This window comes from Mollisia scopiformis (genome assembly GCF_001500285.1).
Source record: "Mollisia scopiformis unplaced genomic scaffold LY89scaffold_23, whole genome shotgun sequence".
Taxonomy (NCBI): domain Eukaryota; kingdom Fungi; phylum Ascomycota; class Leotiomycetes; order Helotiales; family Mollisiaceae; genus Mollisia; species Mollisia scopiformis.
Window position 1 is genome coordinate 746961 of NW_017263603.1, and position 20179 is coordinate 767139.

The 20179-nt window shown below is 47.0% G+C and overlaps 10 protein-coding genes across 10 annotated transcripts; 6 read left to right on the forward strand and 4 right to left on the reverse strand.

Annotated features, from left to right (window-relative positions):
* Positions 1-154: 154 nt before the first annotated feature.
* On the reverse strand, positions 155-1025 carry LY89DRAFT_230160 (uncharacterized protein). The gene has a single exon (XM_018206030.1). The coding sequence runs from the start codon at positions 789-791 to the stop codon at positions 294-296; it is 498 nt and encodes a 165-aa protein (XP_018066056.1). The 5' UTR covers positions 792-1025; the 3' UTR covers positions 155-293.
* A 343-nt stretch (positions 1026-1368) lies between these two features.
* Positions 1369-4113, reverse strand: LY89DRAFT_654423 (uncharacterized protein). Its single transcript, XM_018212302.1, has 2 exons — positions 3937-4113; positions 1369-3891 (listed from the first exon to the last, which is right to left on the reverse strand). Exons 1-2 carry the CDS (start codon positions 3983-3985, stop codon positions 1613-1615), a joined length of 2328 nt encoding a protein of 775 aa, XP_018066057.1. The 5' UTR covers positions 3986-4113; the 3' UTR covers positions 1369-1612.
* Positions 4114-4261: 148 nt separating this feature from the next.
* Positions 4262-6339, forward strand: LY89DRAFT_625151 (ORC2-domain-containing protein). The gene is made up of 3 exons (XM_018211064.1): positions 4262-4283; positions 4351-6043; positions 6091-6339. The coding sequence occupies exons 2-3, from the start codon at positions 4368-4370 to the stop codon at positions 6203-6205; spliced, it is 1791 nt and encodes a 596-aa protein (XP_018066058.1). The 5' UTR covers positions 4262-4283; positions 4351-4367; the 3' UTR covers positions 6206-6339.
* Positions 6340-7577: 1238 nt separating this feature from the next.
* Positions 7578-9252, forward strand: LY89DRAFT_625156 (uncharacterized protein). The gene is made up of 3 exons (XM_018211065.1): positions 7578-8052; positions 8232-8467; positions 8517-9252. The coding sequence occupies exons 1-3, from the start codon at positions 7673-7675 to the stop codon at positions 9074-9076; spliced, it is 1176 nt and encodes a 391-aa protein (XP_018066059.1). The 5' UTR covers positions 7578-7672; the 3' UTR covers positions 9077-9252.
* LY89DRAFT_688878 (uncharacterized protein) lies at positions 9024-10551 on the reverse strand. Its single transcript, XM_018215798.1, has 2 exons — positions 9996-10551; positions 9024-9947 (listed from the first exon to the last, which is right to left on the reverse strand). Exons 1-2 carry the CDS (start codon positions 10279-10281, stop codon positions 9211-9213), a joined length of 1023 nt encoding a protein of 340 aa, XP_018066060.1. The 5' UTR covers positions 10282-10551; the 3' UTR covers positions 9024-9210.
* A 610-nt stretch (positions 10552-11161) lies between these two features.
* On the forward strand, positions 11162-11797 carry LY89DRAFT_674271 (uncharacterized protein; the record flags this gene model as incomplete). Its single annotated transcript, XM_018213425.1, has 3 exons — positions 11162-11194; positions 11253-11474; positions 11534-11797. The coding sequence occupies 3 exons, from the start codon at positions 11162-11164 to the stop codon at positions 11795-11797; spliced, it is 519 nt and encodes a 172-aa protein (XP_018066061.1).
* A 434-nt stretch (positions 11798-12231) lies between these two features.
* LY89DRAFT_786586 (NAD(P)-binding protein) lies at positions 12232-13956 on the forward strand. Its single transcript, XM_018222998.1, has 2 exons — positions 12232-13384; positions 13524-13956. Exons 1-2 carry the CDS (start codon positions 12663-12665, stop codon positions 13792-13794), a joined length of 993 nt encoding a protein of 330 aa, XP_018066062.1. The 5' UTR covers positions 12232-12662; the 3' UTR covers positions 13795-13956.
* Positions 13957-15214: 1258 nt separating this feature from the next.
* Positions 15215-16769, forward strand: LY89DRAFT_674273 (uncharacterized protein; the record flags this gene model as incomplete). Its single annotated transcript, XM_018213426.1, has 3 exons — positions 15215-15631; positions 15704-16510; positions 16650-16769. The coding sequence occupies 3 exons, from the start codon at positions 15215-15217 to the stop codon at positions 16767-16769; spliced, it is 1344 nt and encodes a 447-aa protein (XP_018066063.1).
* A 949-nt stretch (positions 16770-17718) lies between these two features.
* On the forward strand, positions 17719-18782 carry LY89DRAFT_594761 (uncharacterized protein; the record flags this gene model as incomplete). The annotated part of the gene is made up of 3 exons (XM_018209819.1): positions 17719-18255; positions 18305-18411; positions 18467-18782. 3 exons carry the CDS (start codon positions 17719-17721, stop codon positions 18780-18782), a joined length of 960 nt encoding a protein of 319 aa, XP_018066064.1.
* LY89DRAFT_688883 (short chain dehydrogenase) lies at positions 18743-20092 on the reverse strand. The gene has a single exon (XM_018215799.1). The coding sequence runs from the start codon at positions 19605-19607 to the stop codon at positions 18867-18869; it is 741 nt and encodes a 246-aa protein (XP_018066065.1). The 5' UTR covers positions 19608-20092; the 3' UTR covers positions 18743-18866.
* Positions 20093-20179: the final 87 nt, after the last annotated feature.

Below are 20179 nucleotides of genomic sequence, written 5' to 3' on the forward strand. Positions count from 1 at the left end.
GCTCTTTCAGGCACATCGTATAGTAGGATCTTCCTAACTGTGCTGTCTCCTAGGTGGTAGTAGCCCTGGAGCTGTTGCAGGCCTATTTTAGCGAATTTGAAGAGCCGGCGTATGCCCTCTTTGTGCTTGGTTCTGATCTCTGCACCTGGGAGACGTGGAGACATAGGTGGAGTGGTAAAAGGATCCATAATGGTGGAGTTGTTGATAGTTTAGTCCTAATGTGAAGAGTTTTAATTTCGAGGTTCTACAGCCTGAACGCACGGACTTTTGTCCCCATGTTCGTAAGCGAGCCCCTAAAACCTGTGCTCGTCGAACATACCAGACCCGTACGCCGCCACAAGCACGTTATCATCAAACCTCCACGCCCGAGACCGAGGAGCACGACGATGATGATAACAACTATGCACTACCCTTGTTGTGGGCGTATGCACTACCCTGATTGTGGGCGTCGTTCCATCCGGATTAACAAACATACCACCGTTCTCAACCCAACGCTTGAACCTAGCAAATCCTTCTTCCGCCGATTCGTTTCGGCAATTGCAATTCTCGCGTTTTTTCCCGAGGCCTAGTTTCTGCTTTATGGAGGCCCACCAGCTGAGAGGCTTAGATTTAGGTGTTTGTGGTTTTGGTTGTGGTTTTGGTTGTGGTTGAGTGTTGATTTTGTTGCCGGGATCAGATTCCTTGTTAGGTTTTTCTGGCTCGATTTTTTTGCTAGATTTTTCTGTGGCGTTTATTTTGGGTTTGGAGAAGTATTTGTAGATAGGGCGGAAGATGGAAGTGAAGAGCGTCATTTTGTTGGAGGTGAGCGTTGGAGTGATATCTGAGGTTTGATGTTGGAAGTTGAAAGATTGGCAGTGGGTGAGTTTTTGAATCGGTTGTTAAATTACAAGAACATGTCGTCCTCGCAGAAAGGAACTTAATTTATAATATTGGCGTTTGATTTTGGACTGCGTGTAGTCAGCCTTAGTGTAAGACTTCGTACTTTTTGATGTGTCATGTGCTTAGAAGATTAGCTAGTGGATCAAATTTTAGGAGGCTGACTTCTAGTTCGAAAGTGACCTCACTAACTTGGGTTACCTTAGAATGACGATACCTAAGAGTTGGGGTATGCTAGAGAGCCGGGAGTTTGAATAAGTACGGTCACGTGTTAGAGATCACTTGACGACATTTTTACTCGGGCACCAAAAGCGGAGCTCGGGAGTATAAGGAACTATTCTATTGGTGGTGTCGTTTAAGAAGGGGATAGAGAAGAAGTTAGGTTAGGTCTGCGGAGTCAGGTCATTTGCCGCAGGAGGATGCGGACGACTTGTCAGGGAGTTCGTTGCTGAATGAATGAATGTACGGATTGTGAGCTCAACAAATTGTGGTGTGGAATGCTGGATAGAAATTAGGACTTTATCTGCTGTGGTTTCTTGGAGAACAATGTACATATTTTCAAAATCACACAGCGGACCATCGAATCTCCGAACTCCCCTCAACTCCTTCGCTCTACAATAAGAGCCCACAAATAGGTATCGGTACCACAAGACTCCAGCAAACGCAAAATTCTAGCCTGCAAATAAAGTTGCTTACAGAACACATCAACGCCTCAAAGAATGCTACCAAACCATGTTCACGCCTTAACATTCTCCTTTCCTGCTTCCGCAGCTTTTTTCTTTTCCGCTGCCTTCGCCTCTAATCGTGCTTTCGCAGCTGCAACTCTTTCCGGGGGAATTGGAACTTTCGTCTTGGTCGTCTCCAGAGCAGGTAGACGACTGGCATCTGCAAGTCTACTGGAATTGATATCGGCAAGTCGACGGGAGCCGAGATCATTGTTAGATCGTTGCCGTGAGAGGCCATTCGCGGTATGAGTTCGCATTAAAGCCGCTTTTGGAGGACTAGATGCTATATTGAACATCGACGGTCTGGGACTAGCATTGCAATTCCGGGCGTGGACACCTTTGGCAGGTTCAACCAGTTGTGTTGACTCGAAGCATGGCATTGTCAGTTCTGGTGATTTAACGGTCATTGGGAATTGATCCGAAAGCGGTGTTGTGGGACCCATTGGCGTGTGTTGAACAGGACCGTATCGCTGAGGAGGTAAGGTGTCTACGTTGGCATTATTGATTATCTCCGACAATGCGGGATGTGATGCTCGGGGTCGTGGTGTGTGCAGGGAGTCCTCATGTAATGATGACCTTGAGGAGAATGTCTTCAGGGGTCGAGAAATCGTTGACGCGGGGACTGGAATCTGACTTTCTCGTATAGGAGAAGCTTTGGGCGGATACCATTCTCTTGGTGGGAGAATTATATCCTCCTTGTTGTCCGTCTTCTCCTCTAGTCTTCGCGCGAAGCTTGCTCCTGTTTCCTGCGACCTCTTCAAGTCCTCGATCTGCTTCTTGTACTTTTCTACCTCTTGTGCATGCTCGAGGTCTTTCTTCTGTAATGCCTGCTGGAGCTCTTTGACAGTGAAATCGGAGCCACGCACTGACGCAAGTTCCTTCCTCAGATCAACTATCTGCTCTTGACGCTTCTTCAGGAGTTGCTCTGCATCTCGACGACTTGACTTGGCTTGCTCTTTCAACTGGTCATAATCTCTCTGCAAATTCTGGATTGCCTCGTCTTTCTTTAGCTTGTGCTCATCCGATTGATGATCCTTCGCTTCGCATTTCTCAAGATGCGTCGCAAGACGTAAATCCGAATGGAGTAGTTCCTGGGTCAATTTGGTGTTCTCAGCTTCAAGCTTTGTTGAAGCTTTCTTTGCATCAGACAGGGCTTGATGCAGCGATTGCAATTCTTCTCGAAAAGCAGCCATGTCTTTCAACTGAGCTCTCGCCTTTCTGAGTTCGCGGCGAGTATCAAGAATTGTTTGTTCCGTCCGTGGCGAAGCAAACCCCGTCTCTCCCTTGCTGGCCCCTTTCTGAGGGCTGATCTCAATGCCATTTTCTTCTAATGCAACTCGGAACTCTTCAACCTGACCTTTGTATTGCACCGCCAGAGCAGTTTGTCTGGCGAGCTCTTTGATCAAAACCGGCGCGTCGTCATCTCGTCCCTCTCGTCCCAGTCTTGCGATCTTGAAGGATAATTTCGATATTTTGTTTTCCATCTCAATCACTTTAGCTTGCTCTTCTTTCAGCTTCACTGCAAGATTCATAGCCTGTGCATCTTTGGAATGAGCATACGATTTGGCCAGATTCTTGTAGTTGGTTAGCTTGGTGATCTCAACACGAATATCCTCCTGATAGCGTTCGTATTCTGATTTCCAAAACTTGCCAGACTTAGAGTGTGGTTCGTTCAGGTCCACCGTCATGTCGCTATCGACTCCAGCCTCTTTGGTTGGTTCCTTCAGGAAATCTTGACTGTCAACTTCAGGCTTCAGTGATTGGCTCGACACTGTTGTATGGGGGATTTCCTCTTTTGGTGCAGGCTGAGGTGCCGCTTCAGAGTCCGATGATCGTCGCCTGACCTCCAAACGGCTTTTTTCAGACTTCTGTCCTCGAGCATCCTCCAAAGCTTGTGTCAAAGACGTTCTTCGTCTCGCCTTTCGCGCTTCGCTCTTTGGAATCCAAGGACTTGGGAACTTTCCGGGGCAATCATCTGGTATTCCACTTTTGCTGCTAGGTTTCACACGAGTTTTACTCTCGTTCTCCTGGTCCGCAACTTCATGGTCGAAAGATACCGTCTTGCGTCGACCCATTGCCGTACCCGGTGTCAAAAGAATACCAGACGGCTTGGTCGGAGACATGCTTCGTGCCTGCGAACTTCTATCATCCTTTGGCATTGTCCTGTCGAGGTCGTCGTAGATAGTATCGTCAGGACGAGCTGGCGTACCAAATATAGCACTCTTCAAGGCCCGGGCAGCGAAAACTGGGGCTGGAGTTTCTGGTGCATCCAGTAACTCTGCATTTTCATCTAGTTCTTGTTAGCAAAATAATGTATATGGAAGCTGTTACCAACCTTCAACGCGGTTCCTCCCCGCAGGCTTTCCCAACCACCAATTGAGCATTTTTGTAGAATGTTGTCGCAGGCTTTTCAAAATCGAGAAATTGACAGCTCACGGTAGAGCCAGAGTCAATTGTTTTGGGACAGATTGTGCCGATTTTGTTCCCATAAAGTAATATCTGAGTATTGACATTCTCGAACTTTGTTTACTTTGCGAAATCGCGACACCCCTGCAAGTCAAACATGGCAAGTGCGGGTCTCTCCCGCTTTTAGCGCCATCGCGGAACGAAGCTACCGGCGCGAGATCTCGAGCGCGTTTAAATTGATTTTTGGAGTTGCAGTCTCGAAATTGTTTCCTCTAGGTATGTATTATAGTGATAGGCTACTTCTCCTGATTTTTGCTACAAATTTGGCTAATTGAGCATCCAGATTTTTCTCTTTACAAAATGCCAAAGAGGCGGAAGACAGTCGACGAAGATGAGGCGCAAGTTGATCAAGGAGAAGAGGAACTTGCACCCAAGAAGAGTCGTTCTAGTCTAGGGAAATCCGAAAATGGTACTCCGATAAAGACCAATTCTTCGAAAAGACGCTCTCTACATAGCCAGATCGTAGCAGATGAAGACGAAGCCTCTGAGTCTAGAGAAGACATCGAAGCCGCCGAGGAGACGAATGATCTCTCAGAGGGCGATGAGCTCGCAGAGGAAGAAGTTCAGGTCACACCCAGCAATCATACTACTAGCCCGCATCGACGGAACGGAAACCATCCAATTTCAAGGACGCCCTCGAAAGGCTTGCTTAACAAGAAGCTATTCTCGACTCCAACGAAGAATACGGATACAACGGATGTCAATGATACTCCACGTATCACAAGAAACGCCGACCGATCTGCCAGGAAGAAGAGTACGAGAAATCTAATCGAGAGGACAATTCTGGGTAATACTAGTGAGAATGATGAGGAAGAAGATGAATTGGCAGGACATATATATGGCTCAGATGATGAGGACGATCTTGGAGAAGACGCAGACGGGTTACCCGATGACTCCAATGCTCCTGCTACTCCATCGAAACGTGGAAGGGCCAAAGGTTCTAAGAATCGACGCCGCTCACCCACACCACCTGAAAATCTAGCACCCCACGAGAAGTACTTCATCCACAATCGAGGTGGTCGCGCCAAAACCTCCAATAATAATTTGTCCTCTCTAGCATTACTCGACCATGAAGAGTATTTCGGCCTTGCCCGCGATATGAAAGATTCACATGCAGATAGGATCAAGTTTCTTGAAGAATTACATGCAGAAGATTTCAAACAATGGCAATTTGAGTTGAGCCAAAACTTCAATATCTGTGTATATGGCTGGGGATCTAAAAAGTCTCTACTCATGCAATTTGCAGACCGCACTTACAACTCTCAGGCGGATCATTCCAAGTCAAAAATAATAGTTGTCAATGGCTATGTCCACAATCTTACTGTCAAGGATGTCCTCAATACGGTTGCACTAGCAGTAGCTGAGCGCGGTACCAAGCTTGGCGCTCAACCAGCAGAGATGCTCGAAAATCTTATTGCACTACTTGAAGATGACAAAGATCAACGAATCACTTTGATCATACATTCAATTGATCGTCCACCACTTCGAAAATCTGCAACTCAGACAGTACTTTCACGTCTAAGCGCTCATCCCCAAGTCCAAATGGTAGCCTCCGCGGACCATCCTTCCTTTCCTCTGCTATGGGACAGCTCTCTCCGGTCCACGTACAATTTCCTCTTTCATGATTGTACAACGTTCAAACCTTACACGAACGAGATTGATGTCGTCGATGAGGTTCACGAGCTTCTCGGAAGGAGTGGACGACGAGTCGGTGGAAAGGAGGGAGTAAGCTTCGTTCTTAAGAGCTTACCAGAAAATGCAAAGAACCTCTTTAGAGTTTTGATCGGGGAGCAGCTGGCAGCTATGGAAGGTGGCTCTGGGGCTGCTGCCGATGGTGACGAAGACGACGATTATGAGAAACAACCGACCAAATTTAGGAACAATGATGCCGGTGTCGAATATCGGGTTCTGTACAAGAAAGTGGTTGAGGAATTCATTTGCAGCAACGACATGGCTTTCAGGACGTTGCTCAAGGAGTGAGTAATGTTCCTTTGAATTATGAGTGATCCACTAATTGCCACAGATTTCACGACCATCAAATGATACAGAGTAGAAAGGACGCACTAGGCACAGAGATGCTTTGGGTCCCATTTCGAAAGGAGGAGTTGGAGACTATTTTGGAGGATATCATGTCCTAAGTGGCTGATGGAATTCTCCTGGTGCATTGTAAAAATGTTTTATTTTTCATGAGCGAGGCGCTGGAGGCTGCGTAGGCATCTAGGCATTTCCGACACATAGATATCGATGACTTTAGAACTACACACGGACACAGTAATTTGCTCCTATCTTTGATCTTATTCTGTCTTTCTACAGCTCTCATAATAAGCGTATGCGGAGCTCATGACCTACATGCTACTGGGTAGTTCCCAAACCACACGCTCTTCCGTTTTTCAAAATAAGCTAGAACTGGTACCTTCTGTGGTGTTGGAAGTTCCAATAAGTCTCTACTTTTGAATTTCTGGCTGCGAGCTACCTTAGCCCTGCGAAGCAAGTGATCTATACCTCGAAGTCAGGCAAGCAACCACGACATTCAAACTCAGTTCACGTGAACACCTTAATTTCTTTTGTTGCACATCGCAAGGGCACTAGTGAGCAACAACCCTTATTGAAAAGGCGTGTTTTTCAACCCCCAACTCGCGATTCAGCAACAACTATTAAGTCACTCCTCAAACCGAGCGATCAAACCCTGCTTTTGTACTCTCGTTTGCGATTCCCGGTCTCGGATTGAAATTTGGATAATTTGGTCAAGAGATATTCTTGTTTTAGTGTTCATTTTTGAGAAATTTGAGCGATTTGAGCTGAAGGTGAGGCTGTTGAGAATCTCAACTAGTGCAGACGCGCTCCACGTCTATACAAAAGAGCCACCATCTGCAACACGACATCAACCCTGAGTAGGCAGTTCACCAATCAAAGCCAGACGCGACCTTACAGCTCTCCCCAATATCCTTGAGATGCAAGTTCTTGGTAAGGATATACAGTATTGGGCATCACTTTTCTTCCCAGCTTAGTAGAATTCGTCCCCACCAGTTTTCCTTTCGTTTCCATTTCAATTACATCTACATGGTTTTTTACAATGGCATTCTCCAAACCCCAGTAATCCACATCAGTCATCTTTCTAATTATAGGACTAAGTCAAGGTAAATGTGGCGATGATAATATTGATTGGTGCTTCGAGTAGGATATCCCCTCTCCGGCATGTCGAAGCGTACACTCCCATTTAGTCACCTCCAATCAAAAGGACGTATCCATATAGTGTGCTATTAGGATTAATTACATCTAACGCGGAGACTTTTGGCAGCTCATGAGGCCCTGAAGGTCATGCGAAGAAAGTTTTGACTAAAGCTATGAACAAAATAGTCTCGAGTAATAGAAAGGGACGTATTTAATTAGAAATCTAAGCAAAATTGCACAGAGCTTAGTAATAGGAAATATATAAAACATGGTTGAAATCCATGATATCAACCAGTAGACGTATGCGAATCGTTGAAAGATTGTGGCTGAAGACGCTAGTGAATTTTAGCGTCAGCCGCTCGTGGCGTTCAGCCTTAAACTTTTTGATCTTGAACTTCCCTTGATCGCGACTCATCCTTGCGAACAACGACAACATGGCCGACGTCGAAACAGCACAGCTTGAAACAATGGCACCGCATGATGGCGAAGGAGACGATGTATCTACGGCCCTCACGACGACCAATACCGAGGTCGCAGCACCTGGAGAAAGGAAAGTGAAGAAGATCATTCGCAAGAAGAAGCGCCCCGCGCGACCCCAAGTCGATCCTTCGACCATGAAATCAGAACCTCCTCCGCAGACTGGCACGATCTTCAATATATGGTATAACAAGTGGTCGGGTGGCGATCGCGAGGACAAGTACCTGAGCAAGACGGCCGCTGCAGGACGTTGCAACATCGCCAAAGACACTGGCTACACGAAAGGCGACAAAGTCACAGGAAGCTATTTCTGCCTCTTTTTTGCGCGTGGCATCTGGTAAGTCTATCTCCATGTTCAATTGCCCTGTTTTCTCTGGGCCCTCCGCAGGTGGAAGCTGTCGGGAGCCAAGATCGATGGCAAACGGATGGCGTTCATTTACAGCTCTTAAAGTGCTCTCAGCTGCCAGAACTCCCAGATCACTTATGGATATGCTCATGTACTAACTCGCTGGGCAGTCCAAAAGGTCACGAATGTGAATATCTTCACAGATTACCCGGTATCCATGATATGTTCAACCCGAACGTCGATGTATTTGGCAGAGACAAACATTCGGATTACAGAGATGATATGGGAGGTGTTGGAAGCTTCATGAGACAGAATCGCACAATCTATGTTGGTAGGATACATGTCACAGATGACATTGAGGAAGTGGTTGCCAGACATTTCGCAGAATGGGGCCAGGTTGAGCGGAGTAAGTAGCTCATTTCTCCCTCTGAACTGCAAGAGCTAAAATAAGCCAGTACGTGTCTTGAACACCAGAGGTGTTGCTTTTATCACATACTCGAATGAAGCGAATGCACAATTCGCCAAGGAAGCAATGGCACATCAGTCGTTAGATCATAGCGAGATCTTGAACGTGCGATGGGCTACCGCAGATCCAAATCCCATGGCTCAGAAACGAGAAGTCAGGAGAATTGAGGAACAGGCAGCGGAAGCAGTACGGAGAGCATTGCCCGCCGAGTTCGTGGCTGAGATTGAAGGTCGCGATCCTGAAGCTCGAAAACGGAAGAGAATCGAAGGTGGATTTGGTCTGGCAGGATATGAAGCTCCTGATGATATCTATTATGCGAGGGGTGCAAATGCTGTTAATCCAGTAGGGAGGCAAGGTCTTGAGCTCGAGGAGGAGCAAAGGTTAATGATCGAGGCTGATCAAGTGGAGAGGGAAGAAGCTGAAGAAAGTGGGATCTTCTCAAGCAGTACGCTCGCTGCATTAAAGGGTGCCCAGGCTTCTGTGGCACCAAAACCAGCACCGAAGGCATCTTCGGGACCTCTGGTGGCTTACGATAGTGACAGTGATTGAGGAGCATAGTCTGGCGTTGGTGGACATATTTGAATTGTGGTATTATTGGAAATCACCTCGTGGAAGAACCCATAGATATGGGAAGTAAAAAGCGGCCTTTGCCAAAGCCAGCTTCAGAGCTGCGCGAACAAAACTTAGCTGTTAAATATTCTCGAATACAGCATCTCATGCCTTCCAATCCATAGATCCATGACTGGTACGCTCTGGCCAGCATCTTCAATCTTGGTGTTCCACTGCTGATCTATAACTGCTTGTATACCTTCCTGTACCTCTACGCTAGCTAACAGTTTCTGGGCATGATATGGTCCAAATATGCTTGCTCGTACAGCTGCTGACAACAGTGCTTTTACATGACTTAACATGAAGACGTATGCAGTCTGCTGCAAGCTCATTCCCAACAAACATGCGATCGTGCCGAACAAGGGTCCAAGATGGGCAGAGGCTGGAGGCAGGTCGCTGGACTCTTTGGAGGAAGCAGATTTCATTAAACCCGCAATTCCCTTCAATGACTCGACAGCAGCACCTGAAGCTCCAGGCGGAAGCGCAGAGCTAAATGATCGGTCCCAAATCGAAAGCAAAGCTCTTCCTTGCGCAACAGATGCTCGCCGTCCAACTGTACACATAATCGCAGCATCGAGGGCATCGTCGAGGTCTAAAAGATCTTCTGGCTTTCGATAAGCAGCAAGAACAAAAGGCAGCGTGGTTGAGGCATATGAGGACAAGGAGAACTCCAAGAATGCGGGGAAGGAGGAGCTTGGACGAGAATGTGCGAGGTAGGATTCAAGACCGCTGCTGAAGGCGAAGGATCCTAAAGGAAGAGCCGAGTCCGAAAGCAGCAGGAGAAAATGATGAGACGAGGCTGAGAACGGTCCTGCAGATTGTCAGCAAGACATTGAAGCAGGAATCCCATGAACCTTACCATCACTGCGCAGGACTTTGGAGGGGGCATTGGAATCTGCTTCCTCGCGGTCTTCGATGCTGTTCAATCGCGCATTGGCATCTCGCAGACGCTTCTCGAGATCTGCGATCTCATGGCGGATGGCCTGCGACTCCGGGGAATCGGCCAGAGAATTGCTCATCGAGGCAGCATGGTATTGTGGCACAAGGTCAGGGAGTGAGTGGTTGTCGATCAAAAAATCTGGGAATGGAGCGGCGGCCGTGTTTAGCGAGGCACTCTTCACTTCCCCGGGAACCTCAAACAACATCCGATCATCACCACAAGGCTCTCCTGTCGCAAATCTCAGATGAAAGAACGTTGGTGATTCGACGTTGGACCCAGAGTTGGTGACATCTGCCGCAGAAGGGGCTTAGCAATCCTGGATCACTGCAGAAGGAGCGCCAACCGTGACAGGCCTCGAGAGTTCAGGCCCCAGCTGGTTCTCATTTGCTGAAAAGTCCGTTGTCCAAGGTGTGTCCATTTTAGGAGTTGCCCCCTTTGGGGGCATTGAATCGAGCAGTTTCTCGAGATTGCCCCGCACCAGGTTACATTCTCGTGTATATCTCGTGTTTGTATCTCTGCTTTTATCCGTGCTTAGGCAGCAATTTAAGGTTATTTCAAGCGAAAAGGGGAGTTTCTCTCGACGACGTGTACCTAAGTAGTCTCCCGTTTAGCAAACAACAAACATTGCAATGTGTGAAACGTATATGAGCGATCCATAGTAAGCGCTCACGATAATAATCTTCCGATACCATGTCCAACAAGTTTGTTGTGGTCGACAAGACTGCGGACCGGCAAGAGACCATGAAACGCTGTGCCGCGATCCTTTTACCCCAGGGCAGTGTTACCAAACGCCAACTGAACTTCTCTTTTCTGCACTTCTGAGTGGTTAACATGAGCCGAGATTGGTTGGTGCCTTAGTATAGTCTGAAGGCAGAGCTGGCCTGTTCAATGTTGGGAGAAGTCCTCTTCCTTGTCGATCTATTAATTGAGTCACAGCCTCAGAGCTGCCTGTTGGTACTGGCATATATAGTGGTGGGACTTCGTCCCAGGCAAAATTTGGCATTCTCCACTTCGCAATCAAAATCTAAGTCAATATCTTCAATCACACGCGTATATACATATAGATATATGCTTTCCTCGCAGCCATGCTTGTCTCTCTGATCCTTCGAGTCTGCCAGGTTTGTCTCCCCTAACACATCCAAATTTTGCTCAAGACTGACAACAGATTCTGTTTAGCTTCTATTCGCTGCTGTTGTTTTGGCATTGTCTGTCGTCCTCGTTCATGGCTATGGCCCAGGTCACGCTCCCTCATTGCTAGATTATGGAGTATTCTGCGGTGCTGGTGCCCTCATTTTCGCGGCCGTTGGCGTTTTAGCCCTGTTCTTGGAACCTTTGCAAGGAATTATCATGCTAGCTCTTGATGGAGTCGCCTCGTTCTTCCTTCTCGCAGGTGCTGCTGTAAGTCTTACTTTCTTCCCTTCGAAAATAATGGTGGCAATAGCTGACTGCCCTCTCAGGCATTCTCGGCAAAGATCAGGAGTGGCAGCTGTACGAATGGCTACTACATTGCCGATATCCTCGGCACCATTAATACAAGTCCTTATAAATTCTACGCCGGTAATGGAGACCAACAAATTGAGAACGCTGCTAAGGATCTCGAAAATCGATGCCGAATAGCGCAAACCGACGAAGCTTTCCTATGGATTGTTGTTATCTGTTTCATCGCGACAGCTGTGCTTGGGTTCCTTGGCAAGTCTGGAAAGAGAGGTGCGACGTATTAGGATAACAACTTTCATCTGGATTGGAAAGCTAAGGCCAGGAAATCTTGGAGGATTATTTCGATTTGTTTCGGCATGCTATGAACGACGGCTATTTATGATCTCATGTTTGAGCGTCTTTCGTTTTGTATCCTAATACCCATCGCTATTGTCTGGCAGACTATATGTAATAGAGGACTCACAGCTATTGAAATTGCTTCAGCTGAGTATTTTGTCTACATTATGGATATTTATACACTATTGTGCATCTAAGCCAGTGCTTCAAGTCAAAAATTTATATCAAAATCCCGTGGTATCTTCTACAATAGGCATACCATCCGGCAGAACTTAACTCCGGTCACTCTCTCCAAATCCGTGCAAGCGTTGTGCTAAATTTATCATGCTCATTCTTCTCGCTTCTGCATCATGTTTGTTGCTTGCTCCGTCATCCGGCCGAACGTCAATCCCTAAAATGGTGACCGCGACCAGACTCGATATCATAGTACGAAAATTGCTGGAGGTTTCATGACGGTCTCCCAATTAATCCGACTCTGACGGTCTTGGCATGCTTATTTCTGACGAACGCCGCTAGTCAGGGCTGAAGTTCAGGACCCAAAAACCTTGTCGCATGGAGTAGCCAATCAACATCGGCGAGTCAACAATTACTAAACTTCGTTGCGAAGTCGAATAGCTTTATATATATCCGTCTGTCTCATTCATTCACAGAAGAAAGAAAACCCATCAAGTATATATCATACTTGTCTCGGAATCCAGAAGCTGTACTTTCTTCTCCAATTACTTAAAAGGCTATCAACCCTCCATTCCACACTTTGCCCATCTGATCCCTCTCCTATCATTACTTATAACTTCATTTGCTTCTCAAGTCAACATGTCGGCGGCACTATGGCGAACTATACCTCAGTTGTTCCCTGGAAAGCCCACCTTCACAGAAGCAGACATCCCAGAACAACATGGAAAGGTTATCATAGTAACAGGCGGTAATGCAGGCCTAGGATATCATCTTTGCAAGATCCTGTACGAGAGAGGAGCTAAAGTCTACATGCTCAGTCGCTCGCAATCCAAAGCTGAAGAAGCCATTACCAAAATCAAAACCGAAGTCACAAAATCTCCTGGCGACCTGAAATACATCCATATCGATCTCGCTGACATGACCACGATCAAACCAGCAGTCCAAGCATTCGCTGCCCAGGAAACTAAGCTCGACATCCTGTTCAACAATGCTGGAATCGGAGCAGCGCCGGATGGAAGTAAGACAAAACAAGGCTTTGAACTGTTGATGGGCACCAACGCCATCGCTCCCTTCCTCCTTACTCAACTCTTACTCTCATATCTTCAAACCGCAGCAAAGACCGCCCCAAAAAACTGCGTGCGTGTTGTTTGGACCGCTTCCCCCATCATTGAAGACTCGTATGTTCCAGCCGGCGGCCTCACCGTTTCACATCTCGAATCCCCGCACCTCAGCAACTTCAACAATTACGCGCTCTCAAAAACAGCAAATTGGTATTTGGCATCCGAGCTCGCCCATCGTGTGCAGAAAGATGGGATTGTGAGCGTAGTCCAGAACCCGGGGAACTTGAAGACTGCTGTTTGGTAAGTCTCGTCTTCTCAATGATTTACTTGCTACGTCGTGCGATATCCAGAGTTGGCGCTCGAGATACACTTCTCAGACATTCATATCTACCCTCGAGATATATGGAACGGTATACTAACGGCAAGATCTCCATATTAGGGATCCTGCTCCGTGGTGGATTAGGAAACTGATGAGCATCACAATGCATCCACCAATTTACGGAGCGTATACCAATCTCTGGGCCGGAGTAAGCGAGAACGTGACGCTGGAGGATGGAGTGCAGGGCAAGTATGTTGTTCCGTGGGGGCAGTGGCATTCTACGCCCAGGAAAGATCTCTTGGATGCTTTGAAGGGTGAAGGAGAGGGTGGAACGGGGCATGCTGGGAAAGTTTGGGCTTGGTGTGAGGAGAAGACGAGGGTTTGGGCTTGAGATGAGAGTCCTGTTTTGATATTGAGGTCTTTCTCCTTCATTTTTCAGACTTTGGGGACTTCACTTGAATAGTTTTGCTGTCAACTTTTTGGTTTAGCTGCATTTCATGTCTTAATTAGACAAACGGGCTCTTCTACTGTCAGAGACAACTCCATTCCAAATCATACTGGTTCCACTTCAGTCCCAAATCTCCGACGCATCTCGAGGGTTTGAGATAGCAGCATCGACTTCAGAAGTTCATCAAATATGCCATCAGACCTGACAATAATCTTGAGACTGTGAGAGAAGACTGTTTCTTGCACACACAGCCTCTGATGGTAACAAGGTAGGACTTGCTTGTACATATCTGAGACTGGCGCATGCATCAAAGAATACTTCTTTCAGGCGAAACGAAAACAAAATTATTGAGACCATAGTGCGAGCCTTGACTTGATACTCCTCGCTTTCTCAATGAAATGGGAGGAAAGCGAGGCTATGATACATGGGTGAGAGTGTCTCCAGCCTTGTAGCGTCCTCAAGCTTGTAAGGACATGAAAGGCTGTTGTGGCTTACCGACCACATTGAAAATCTGGTTGATTGCCACACATAGGCATGGTAGCTCGCTTTCAATCGGAACGATGCCTGATACCGAACACCAAGTTCTTGGAATGCTGCCCAACTCTCGAACATCGTGGTTGGTGGCTCGCTCGCCCTTTTTGGGGTATCCTTTCAGAGACCATTCAGCCTCACGATATTATTCATTGAAACGCATCATATCTCTCACCAAGAGATATGGTCGGGAGAGCCTGATAGTTGAAGTTGTAGAGAAAGCTTGCAGAAGGGCACCAATGATTCCATTTGTCTCCAAAGAAGAACAGCCACTGCATCAAGCTCCGATCTACCACTGATCACTCAGCCCTATTTCGCAGCCCTCATCCATCCATAATACCTACTCGGCCAACCGGGCCGCGAATCCATTCCAGAGACCGTGATCTTACCCGACTTCTATTGAATCAGGCATCCTTTACCCAGCATGTGAGCACACGATATAAGCAGGGCGCGGGTGACGCCCGGAATATGTGCCTTTTCCAAGAGAATCCGGTCTTGGTGTGGTGGATCTTAGAATTCCTACAAGATCGTGAAATATTTTAGAATGCTGCAGTAAGGCACAGCTCCAAGGCAGATCGGCTGGATTTCAAGTGAGGGACGCTGGCATGGGCAACCAAGATGTGCAATTCTATAAACACGCAGAATTCTGACGGGGAACTTTCCACCTACAGCAACTTTCTGTCGACAACTACTAAACCGAGCAGTGCATTGGAGAATTCCAGTTTAGCCATTGTACTCCCTTTAGCTTGATTCTGAAAAACAAAGAGGGCAGATCACCAGCCTCACCATCGATTCTTCAGACGCAGTGATACTGGCATGCAAGGCTGGCATCATGACTTCTGAAGCTCGCACTTCAAATTCCTCTCTCCAATCCCCAGACATTTCCACTAGCAGCGTAGCCAGCGGCATAACACTTGTCAACGTGCAGCAGGCCTCGAATGAGGATGGAAGTGCAGCTAGGACGGACTCCAATAGATGCAACTCACAGCTCACACCTACCAGTGCGGCAGCTACTTCCCCGGTCGCAAGTCCAGGTGCAGAGCAGCGAAATAGGAAGCCCCTGTCTTTCAGCATGAACTCCTTGATCAAATGTTTCTTTTCAAAGGAGATCAAGATGAATGTGGCGACTTTGACGAGTGTTACTCTAGCGGTTCTGGCAGTAGTGTATACCATTTTGTCAGACAACGTCGGACAGAAGCAGCTTGACCTTGGGATGTGGGTGTTCTGCAAATCATATCCTGATGACCCCGTCAGTATTCTTGACTGATCACCCTCAAACAGAGGAACATCAATGATCTGCTAAGAAGCTGACCAGATCTAGCAAGTCCAAAACTCAACCGCCTGCCAGATGTACTCTCAGAAAAAATCTTTGGATGATCTACGAAGGCGGGATAGGACTACACTATCAGAAGCTCCAATCCAGATCCTCGACTCTGTCCCGGACTGGCTTAGTGTTCCCAGTAGGATCGATAGACATTCTTGCCAAGTGGTTTGCTGGAATTCGGCATCGTCTCATACGCATGTAGCACTGGCCTCAACGGGCGTATCCAGATCGTACCTAAATACTGTAGATTCGATTCGATCCATGTTGTTTGAGTCAGTAATTCCTCGACTCCGGATAACGGTGGACTCTTTGCTGAAGTGTTACGTGGAAAATCGGGACAAGATTAGTTCCCTGGTTATCGAGTCTGTAATTCCTCAGCTGAAAGTGGCAATTGGTTCCCCGACATTGTCCTACGCCGCGATTACTCGTTCGCTTCGGTCTTTCATATTGGATTCAGTAATTCCCCAGCTTAGAAAACTGACTGCCTCCCAGAATTTCTCCTACATGGAAGTTCTGGAATCGGTCCGCTCCCTCATATTTGTTGACTCGATTCGTTCTCTCGTAATTGACCCGGGATTCCCTCAGCTTGCAATCGCACTTGGATGGCCAAAGCTCTCTTTCACTGAGGTCGGAAACTCGATTCGGTCCCAGATACTGGATCCAACTCTGAGGAAATATATCGTTATTGATGTCATCTTATGGCTCGGTCTGAAGGCACTTGCTCCAGGAGTGGTTTTGGTGACTCAGCTCATCTATCAGTATGGCATGTTGCTGGTAAAGATTCTGTGTCGTCCCGCTATCAGGGTAAGTTGATAATTCTGCCCCATCTGGTGTCAGCAAAATACTCATACATTTCGACAGCTTATTATAATGGCTGCAGCAGCGTAAGATCCTCTAGAACTCACCAGCATTCTGATTCTCTGCTAATTCCAATGATTGTCAGATATCTGACGATACTTGTGGTCTTCAACAACGAACCCCTTTTGAGTTGATTCACCAGGTCTGGCTTGAGTCTGAGCTCCATGTGCACGCAATGGAAGGAGATAGGATAATGAATCGCTAGAGTACCTAGAAAAGGTTAATGACATAGGCAAAGTGAGATTTAATGCTTAACAGAGAAATAAAATTGAACCAAAAGTGTTACCAAATTTAGCAAAGGTAGTTAAGTCCCGAGTCTTGTGAGGCGCATTGCATTAATAAGCACCTCGGCCAAATTGTCCGAGGACGACTCCGTTCAGTCCTACCGTCAATAAACTCTCAACCATGACTTCGTCCAAATTACAGATCAAATCAAAATAACATACACCAAAATGGAGACCCCTGACTCTGCAGCAGCAATGCCAACTCCAGTCACCACGCTCTTGCTTTGCGAATTGTGCGACAAGCCCTTCACTAAAGGTGGGTCATTGCGCGCTCATTGGCTCGTCACATGTTCACCCTACTAACTCGATTGGTGTACAAAAGAACTACAATACAAAAGACATACGGCATATTGTCGAAAATCCCAAGGCCGGAAGCGACCAAGGTCTTGCCGAGCTTGTAACCAATCCAAGATCAAATGCAACTCCGGTGCTCCTTGTCATCAGTGTATTCGGAAGGGAGTAAAGTGTACATTTGATGGAGCAAATAAGAAGATTTCGGAAGTGGCTATGGCTACTGCTATGCCTGAAACAACTCCGATTCCTTCAGACCTAAAGTTGATCTTGCCGGATCTGGAAGCAGAAGTACTAGATCATAGCCTAGAAAATGATGACCTGCTTAGTCGAATCGATGGCTCCGAGACAGTTGGGTTTGCTGCAATACCAGAGTCACAGTATTTTTCAAACAACAAAGTTGGCCCTGGCCCCGCGAATAGAATGAGCTGGAATGACTTGCCTGAGAGGGCCCCATTTGCAACAACGGCTACGCTTGCAAGGACAACACCATCGAAAGAAGATGACTTCATGACGCTGTTCAACAACACTTACAACAACGCTACTACTAACAAATTCAACAATGACTTCAACTATCATATGGACGACTCTAGCTACTACTTCACTGGAGAAGAACTAACATTCTCACCTACTCTACCTCCAACCACCATAGCAACATCAACAAGAGAGGATTCGCCATCAACAGAAGTAGTCAATCGCAAGCCCTTCACTAAGAACTATGTCGAATCGGCCATTCAACAGACATGCGCAACTATGATCATTGAGATGATCTTCGCGTACCCTCGAATGATGACACGCCGCGAGACTCTTCCACCCTTTATGCATGCATTTTCACCAGCCGACGATACCGACAATGCCCAAAACAAGCTACCTGGCCATCTAGTCAATTGTATGGCAATTGCGCAGCTGTTTGCAGTACGAACTGCCGACACGCAATCATTTGTTGGGACAACCATTCAAGCAGAGATAAGAGGCTTCAGGAGCCGTCTGAGTACGTTCAATGCGTATGACTCAATGAGTGCGCTGCAAGCATGTCTGCTGTATCTGGTTATACGAGCAGTGGAAGATGCTCCCCAAGAGGCGAAAGATGACATTGAAATGTTGTTAATTTATGATGTATATTCTTCACTTTCCCGTCTGGATCGGGCTGTGCTGACAGCTACAGAATGTATGCCAGCGTGCTATGGAAACGGTCCAAGGATCTTGTCAAACAACAAATAATAGCCCAGACCTGCGTTGGAAAGATTGGATCTTTATGGAATCTATACGACGGTATGTGAAAACCCAAACATGACTATAATATCCCATCTGACGATAATATTTGCAGGATTGGGTGTGTCTGGTTCGTGTTAGGCCTTGTCTTTCACATCCGAACCGGCAAGCCATGCTTCCTCACTGATCACTACCGAGAAATTTTGCTGCCTTGCACAAAATCCGAATGGGAAGCCAAAACAGAAGGAGAATGGAAGAAGGAGAATGAAATTGCCGCAGCTAGTAATGGTACTGCTTTGCAGACTTTCGGTGATTTGATAGACGCCCATCGACACTTGCCGGGCTCTCAAATGTTCGACAAATTGGCTAGGTGGAACGCCGGCGTTGATAACTTGGGGGTAATGCTTAATTTGGCTGTGCGTATGGTTTGATAATCTCTGCTAGAGACTACCACCATGTCTCTGAAACATAATAATATACCCTTGATGCATTGGCTCTGAGGACACAGCATCTGTTCACCAAGATATACTTCCATCTTTGTCCGAGAACGTTCCTGTAACGTCACTGTCCTTTCCCGTCAAAGTCGCCAACTCCACAATCCTCTGAGCTCCAATCTCCGTTGTGGTCCCATAAGCTATGTAACCTGTTAGGTTCGTTGCCACGAGACCTGGACACACAGAATTCACTCGAGCCTCTTTGTTGGCGAGGATTCTCGAGTAATTTGCTGTCAATATGTTGACAGCTGCCTTACTAGCATCGTAGGCTTTGTAATCAGTTGCATACCAAGGTCTGCTGGAATCGAGACTCTCAGCCAAGGAGCCCATGCGAGATGAAACGAATAGGACACGTGGTCGTTGGGCGGACTTGCGAAGTAGAGGCAATAAGGACTCAGTCAAGCATGCTGTGCCCGTCACATTGGTTGAGAGGGTGACATCGAACAGCTCTCGAGTGGTCAACTCGCGACGGTCGTACAAGATGCCCGCATTGTTGACAAGGACGTCCAAGTGGCCGTAGGTCTTGGCGAGGTAGGTCGTGGCGGCGGCAATAGATTCGTCGGATTGAAGGTCCAATTGAACTGTGTCGGCCGAGAACCCTTCGGATTTGATTTGGTTGGCGACCTTCTCTCCATTCTCGATGTTGCGAGACCCGATGATAACGTGGTAATTGTGCTCTTTGGCAAGACGTAGGGCGGCTGCCGCGCCAATGCCTTGATTTGCGCCGCTGATGAGGGCAATGGTTTTGTTGGTGACAGCCATCTTCTTGAAGTTTTGGAGTTCTTAGAAACTATGGCTTTTGAGTGAGTTTGGGGAAATGATCGGAAGATACGATGAAGTGAAGTGCAATGATAGAATTCTGTTTCAAAGACTGTCTCTTGGGATTGATCGAGCCATTTATACCTCGATGCTCACTGGAGCCATATTCAACAGTATCAAATTTGGCCGATTCAAATCTGGCCGATGCCACTTTGACCGATTGCAGACTATTTCGAAATGACCAAATGGGTTGAAACGAAGTACACTCATCTTTGCACCTTTTTGAGTGGTAATCCACTCCATCTGAAGATCTTGTAAGGTTACAACGCTGTGGCATGGAATTATGTGACCCGTTAGTTCTCATTTGATTCCAAGTATTTTGACAGTGCGGAAAATGAATGAGAGCGACATCGAAAAGCTGAAATGGATCTGTCAATATATACATAGCTTTATGCAGGTGGCAGAAATCGCACAGTAACACATAGCGACAAGAACAAGCATTCGACCTGGATAGATGATGGCAATGAGATCGACGATTGCAGTTGAGGTTTTCTGTGAAGGCCCTCAGCCTAAAA

Coding starts and splice junctions, on each gene's coding strand:
- LY89DRAFT_230160 (XM_018206030.1), bottom strand. CDS start 791: ATGACGCTCTTCACTTCCATCTTCCGCCCTATCTACAAATACTTCTCC.
- LY89DRAFT_654423 (XM_018212302.1), bottom strand. CDS start 3,985: ATGCTCAATTGGTGGTTGGGAAAGCCTGCGGGGAGGAACCGCGTTGAA. Junction 3,892..3,936: donor GGGGAGGAACCGCGTTGAAG/GTTGGTAACAGC, acceptor AACAAGAACTAG/ATGAAAATGCAGAGTTACTG.
- LY89DRAFT_625151 (XM_018211064.1), top strand. CDS start 4,368: ATGCCAAAGAGGCGGAAGACAGTCGACGAAGATGAGGCGCAAGTTGAT. Junction 6,044..6,090: donor TTCAGGACGTTGCTCAAGGA/GTGAGTAATGTT, acceptor TAATTGCCACAG/ATTTCACGACCATCAAATGA.
- LY89DRAFT_625156 (XM_018211065.1), top strand. CDS start 7,673: ATGGCCGACGTCGAAACAGCACAGCTTGAAACAATGGCACCGCATGAT. Junction 8,053..8,231: donor TTTTTTGCGCGTGGCATCTG/GTAAGTCTATCT, acceptor CTCGCTGGGCAG/TCCAAAAGGTCACGAATGTG. Junction 8,468..8,516: donor ATGGGGCCAGGTTGAGCGGA/GTAAGTAGCTCA, acceptor AAAATAAGCCAG/TACGTGTCTTGAACACCAGA.
- LY89DRAFT_688878 (XM_018215798.1), bottom strand. CDS start 10,281: ATGTTGTTTGAGGTTCCCGGGGAAGTGAAGAGTGCCTCGCTAAACACG. Junction 9,948..9,995: donor CAAAGTCCTGCGCAGTGATG/GTAAGGTTCATG, acceptor GACAATCTGCAG/GACCGTTCTCAGCCTCGTCT.
- LY89DRAFT_786586 (XM_018222998.1), top strand. CDS start 12,663: ATGTCGGCGGCACTATGGCGAACTATACCTCAGTTGTTCCCTGGAAAG. Junction 13,385..13,523: donor AACTTGAAGACTGCTGTTTG/GTAAGTCTCGTC, acceptor TCTCCATATTAG/GGATCCTGCTCCGTGGTGGA.
- LY89DRAFT_688883 (XM_018215799.1), bottom strand. CDS start 19,607: ATGGCTGTCACCAACAAAACCATTGCCCTCATCAGCGGCGCAAATCAA.